At 47.7% G+C, this 6000-nt stretch overlaps 1 protein-coding gene across 1 annotated transcript in view; it reads right to left on the minus strand.

The window, feature by feature from the left end:
* Positions 1-6000, minus strand: part of Smyd1 (SET and MYND domain containing 1) — a 57120-nt gene that overhangs the window by 25107 nt on the left and 26013 nt on the right. The window contains exons 2-4 of the mRNA XM_050126447.1: positions 4249-4425; positions 2095-2308; positions 546-676 (exon numbers count right to left, since the gene is read on the minus strand). Of these exons, the coding sequence (XP_049982404.1) occupies positions 546-676; positions 2095-2308; positions 4249-4425 (522 nt within the window). The remainder of the gene's footprint in view (positions 1-545; positions 677-2094; positions 2309-4248; positions 4426-6000) is intronic.

Here is a 6000-nt window from a genome sequence, read left to right on the forward strand (position 1 = left end):
ATGGCACAGCTCAGCCAAAGGAACCATATCATGGCTCAGACATTCGCTTGCTGCAGCAAGAGCTTTCTCTGTCAGCCTGCTAAGTCTAGGAATGGTTTTAAGTGCTCAGCAGTGAACCCCTTGCCAGTCCTTGGCTGATCCTTCCTAAACCCTGCCCCCACACCAGTAAACTGTCCTTTCATTAAGCTCTGTTTGAGCAAACTATTTGAGTGTGTTTTCTAAGTTCTTGTGAGACCTTAGCTAGCATAGGATCCTTCATTGATGGTTTGGCTCTAGGCAAATGATCCACGGTTCAAGTTTTAGAACAGTAGCTAATGGTTTATCTAACACCTCTAGGCAGCCTCAAAGGTTCAAAATTGACCAGGTAGAATCCTTCAACACCCACCTCACTGCCTTCCTCTCCTCATAACCTAGACTGAGACCCTGAGCTGCTGGACATTGGATACCCATGGTGGCTCAAGTTCAAAAGTTTGACTTTGGTTGAAGTCAAGGGGAAAACTGTGTCCCATCCCCAAGGCACAAGCCCAGATAAAGGGGACACTCACTTGCCATTGTTGAAGATGACAGTGCAGTTGGGCCAGCAGTCGTGGTTCACCAGGCCCAGGTTGGGGAAGATGCCCACGCCCACTGCCTGTAGGCCTCTCTGGTCACTGAGAGTGAAACCATTGCAGTTGATCTACCCAGGGAACAGGAGAAGAGTCAGTCAACAGATATGCATCCAATACAGAATAGTCAGTCAACAGACACGCATCCAGTACAGAATAGTCAGTCAACAGACACGCATCCAGCACAGAATAGTCAGTCAACAGACACGCATCCAGTACAGAATAGTCAGTCAACAGACACGTATACAGTACAGAATAGTCAGTCAACAGACACGTATACAGTACAGAATAGTCAGTCAACAGACACGTATACAGTACAGAATAGTCAGTCAACAGACACGTATACAGTACAGAATAGTCAACAAACATGCATCCAATACAGAAGAGTCAGTCAACAGACATGCATCCTGTACAGAATAGCACCCAAGCCGATGAAAGACTTTGAAAATGGAGAACTCACTGCTTAAACTAAATGATCTGAGAAAAGGACAGGCAGGGATGGGGGAGGGGAGGGTAACCCAGATAAGAAGGAAATAATAGGGGTGGGGCAAGAGTAATCAGAACATATTATATGCATGTATGAAATTGATGAATAATAAAATTGGTCAATTTTTTCAGAGAGAGCCCATTCTTGTCCTGAAGATGCCTAGAGTCTGCAAGCCTTTTCCTGTTTCCTGTATGATTTCAAATGATCCCCAAAATAAGAGCCATGAGGGGAGTCCCATGTTTACCAAAGCACTACGACTTTGAACCTTCCAGTAGTTCTAACCTAATAAAGCCACATATAGGAACGTTGGCTCCTTGATTCCATGTCTAGGTCTCAGGAGTCCTTTTTAATATCCATCCTGGTTTGCCTCCCCATGCTCTGTGGGGTGGGTGTGAGTCCCAGGCAAAAAGAACAAATACTCTGGGCTACAAGAGGTGATACACACCTGTATCCCAGCACTCCAGAGGAGGATACAGGAGGCTTGGGAATTCAAGGCCAACCTGGGCTACGTGGTAAGACACCACCTTGGATAGATACACACACACAGAAGGAGAGAGAGAGAGGGAGAAATATGGTGGATTAAAATAGCATCATTTTAAGTTTTTTTTTTTCCCTTCCAGACATTCGGCTTTCACTCCTGAATCTAGCTGGTCTGCTTCTGGAAGCTTCTTAGTTGTATAATACTTGGCGTCAACATGGCCCCTCTAGTATAAGAAATCATACTAGAAGATTCTAGGTTTATTTTAATGGGATCATTTAGAAGTCTGCTTCTGAATTCAGAATCAGAAGGGCTAGTAGGTATTTCTGCTATACCTGGGGTGCAAGAGGACAGACTTCCTGTCTCTGACTGCCTGGTCTAGCAGCTATAGTCATGGAAACAGAAGCCACTGTTCCGGGCAGCTGGGGCCTCCTTCCATATGCTCCCAAAGGGGAAGAAGGGAAAGAGGGAGGGGACAGACACTGGGGACAGAGCAGGGGAGGCGAGGGGACGCAAGGCCGTACCACACCGAAGATGTGCGAGATATACTGCATGCTGAACTGCTGGCTCTGCAGGGGCCAGTACTGCAAGAACGTGTCCACGTCCACCCGAAGCTCCTTCTGCTCCTCTTCCCCAAAGTGCTCCACGTGGTTCTGCAAGTCATCCACTGACACCAGGCAGCCCTCTGTGAGCCCAGTGCCCTCTCTCTCCACCCGCCACATGATGCGGGCTGCCAGCCTGGGAAAAGAGGGAGGACAACGTTAGGGAGACCAAGAACACTTATCATCCGTTCAGTCATTTACTCACTCATTCAGCAAGCACCAGTGCCGACGCCAGGAAGAGTCAGGGGCACACTTCCGTCAAGATGCTTCTTACACCATGTGAGATGTCAGTAAACAAGAGCATTTATCAATCAGTACTAAGTGCTAGGCAGAAAACAAGGGTGGCTGGGGAGAGGAGGCTAAATATTATACACACCAGGGCAGTGTGAACCAAGAAATACATCTGACTGACCTGGACAGACGATCTGGCCCTGGGACTGAAGGAAGAGCAGACATGTTATTCTGTGGCCATGGCAGACAGAGCAAGAAAGCCCGATGGCTGCAGCACAGAGAACAGGGAATGAAGACAGAAGGTATCTGGATAAACAGGCAGGAACCAAGTCCCGTGAGGTCTGGGACACTGAAACATGTAGCATCCTGGGTCTTAGGCCTAAATCCTGAGAGATGCAAGGCGAAATGGACCAGGAGGGGACCATAATGGCCTTTGAGTCTAACACAGGGGGTGTACTTCACCCCAAGGGCTTCCTTGTTGACTATTAGGTGGTACATCCCCACAAAATGAATTCTGCATTCAAGAGACCCTTGGTGTCACACTGTCACCTGCTGACTGGGTGTTGGTGGTCCAGGCAGACGTGCTCCTGCAAGGAGAGACTTCTCATTTTGCTTGGCACAGTGCGGGCCCTATTTCTTTCTGTTTGGGTCAGAATTATTCTTAGAAATGTGCCCTTCTAGGTTCTCCAGGTACCTAGGAATCAAATCTCTACAGATCCGAGGGCAGCATGGAGGAAAATAAGGTTCGAGATAAGGTGTGGGGAAGATCAGTAGCTTCTAAATCCCAGGGATATGGTCCCTGGAAGAGAACAATGGGTGATGGAGTTCAAGTCGGTAACTGATGTGATCACCAGGAGCTGTGCAGAGGAAAGGGATCAGGAGACGACGTCATTTAGGGCCCTGAAGAACGTGACTCTAGTAGAGGGATCAAGGAGGGAGCGAGGCCTTGGGGGGGGGGGGGGGGGTTCATCCTGTGGATTCCTTCAGGTCCCAGGAGAAGACTCTATTCTTTCTTTGTGTTTGTTTGGTTGGTTCGTTCGTTTTTTGTTTTGTTTTGTTTTTGTTTGTTTTTTGAGACAGGGTTTCTCTGTGTAGCTTTGGAGCCTGTCCTGAACTTGGCTCTATAGCCCAGGCTGGCCCAAAACTCACAGAGATCCGCCTGCCTTTGTTCCCAAGTGCTGGGATCCATTCTTGATTACCATACCTCGTGAGCCCTGCAAATGCTTTTAATTACCAGTATCTGCACCCCCTTTGCCCCGAGATCCCTCTGGCTTCCTACACACCTGCCCAGATCCCAGCACCAACACCTTCCAGAAGAGCCGCCAGCCATGGGGACTCTCAGCCGGAACTCTCAAGCTAGGCCGAGGTTCCTAGCAATGGTCCCGTGTGGAAGTTGGCATCATGAACTCAGGTTCCTGAGACGGTGAAAGGACCATCGTACAGTGAGCTCACTGACTCAGAAAATCGCCTAGTAAAAGAGACGCATGCTGCTGAGCGGCAGAGCGTCTTGTCAGAGCTTCATTTTTAATCTTGTTTTCCAGAGAAATCAGAAACCCTAATTTTCCACAGTGTGTAATTTTCCGAATTTCAAAGTTTGGCAGATCAGTTTTTTAATTAAATATTGAGGAGCTATGCAGGGGCCTGTAGGCCTCTCTGGGCACTACAATTTAGAATCACTGCTATAGATGCCCAGTGTCCCTCTCAGACCTAAAGGAGTGAGAGGAACAAAGGACCTGAGACATTTGCACTCAGCCTGGCGTCCTGAGAGCTGAGAATGCGGTCACCTCTGCCGTCCCAGCCTGACATTTGGAAATCGCAAGTGCTGTCATGGGGACCAGCTCTGACCTGATGTTCTCATTGGGCACCTTCCCGTATCTCTTGATGGCGGAACACTCGTTCTTGTGGTTCAGCCAAGCATCCTTCTGGCACGTGCGGTCGCAGTAATGGGCGAACTTGCACTGCCCGCAGCGGTGGAGCTTCTCCTGCCTCTTGAAGCAGGTGTGGCACACGACGTTAATGAGGCTGCAAGTGAAGGGGAAAATGACGTCAAGAAGTACGGGGGCTGGATGGATGGCTCGGAGGTCATGATCAAATACTGCTCCTGCACAGGAGCCAAGCGTGTTCCCAGCATTTACGCAGGTGGCTTATTACCAACTGTAATGCCAGCTCCAGAGGATCTGATGCCTCTGCCTCGGAGGCCATCCACCTTCACATGCCCATACATACCATAATTAAGAAGATAAAAAAAATAAAGAGGGGGGTGCCTTTGACCATATTTTTTTTTTGCAAACCTCCAGTTCACTGCATAGGAGACCTTGAATTTCTGATCCTCCTAGTTTAACTACAAAGTGCTTTTTTTTTTTAACATCTGGACTTGGCCTGTACCAAGAATGAACCAGATGTCCTGCCCTGCCCTTCTGTCGTCCATACGACCTATGGCTTACTGGGACAAGGTTCCCCAGGCTGACTCAGAAGGAAGGAATGTGCTTTAACTGGCCTGGACTCTAGGTGCCTATGAAGTGACTTAATATACTTTGAACAGAGCAAGCACAATCATTATAGGAGCAAGCTCCTATATTATATCCCTAGAAATAGGTTCCAAGTGCATGGCCCCAGTGTCGTCAGAGTGACTTTGGCCAGGAGAAAGCTGTGGGGAGATCCCTGAGGTTCTTACAGTAAAATCTTCGCCCACGGCTGAGAAACAGAGAGACATTTACAATCGCTCGCTAAGCCGTGAATCAATATCCCTACCAGCTCAAGCATACTTCCTTATGGTGCTGGTCAGTTTTAACTGTCAACCTCACACAGCACGGGTTCCTCTGTGAGTGCGTCTCAGTGAGGAACCGACCAGCTCTGGTTGGCCTGTGGGGATGTCTTGATATCTTCATAATTAATTGATGTGGGGAGCTGTAACCATTTCTTAGGGCTTGGGTGGGTTCTGAACAGTATAGAAGAGACGCCAGTTTGAAGAAGGCCAATTAGCACATGTTTACTCTATCTCTGCTCTTGACTGTGACGTGATTGAGCTCCTGCCTTGATTTTCCTGAAACGATGGACTGCATCTGTAATTTCTAAGCCATATAAACCCTTCTTCCTCCATGTCATTTTTGTCAAGGTATTTTATCATAGCAACAGAAATGAAACTAGGACACTGTTAAGTGTCAAACCAGGGACAAATGTTTGAGGTGAACATTTAACATATCAAAGCGGACCTGGCTTCCAGGTTCACCAGCATCCCTCAGCTCCTACCTTTTACGGGGTATGGCTGGCATACCTCACTCTCTGCCCTGAACTCTTCAGTCCAAGGATTGAGCTGCCCTTCCCCCAGAATCTCTTTCTTATATAATCCAGACATTTTGGTTACTGCCCCTTTTTTGTACCTTTGACCTCCAGGTTGCTACGTTTGATTTCCCCCCTCCCTCCCCATCTCCCCACATGGCTCAGGGTCATGACCACTCTGGACTCTCCCAGATATTCCTGACTCTGCTTTCTGTTCACCCTCGACTTTTATCCATAATATATTTTATTTCTTTTTCTTTTCTTTCCTTTAGTTTTTTGTTTTGTTTTTTTTTGCTTTTTTTTTTTTTTTTTTTTTTT

The sequence above is a fragment of the Alexandromys fortis genome, unplaced genomic scaffold (genome assembly GCF_014885135.2).
Source record: "Alexandromys fortis isolate MF-2015 unplaced genomic scaffold, M_Fortis_MF-2015_v1.1 scaffold_257, whole genome shotgun sequence".
Classification (NCBI taxonomy): Eukaryota; Metazoa; Chordata; class Mammalia; order Rodentia; family Cricetidae; genus Alexandromys; species Alexandromys fortis.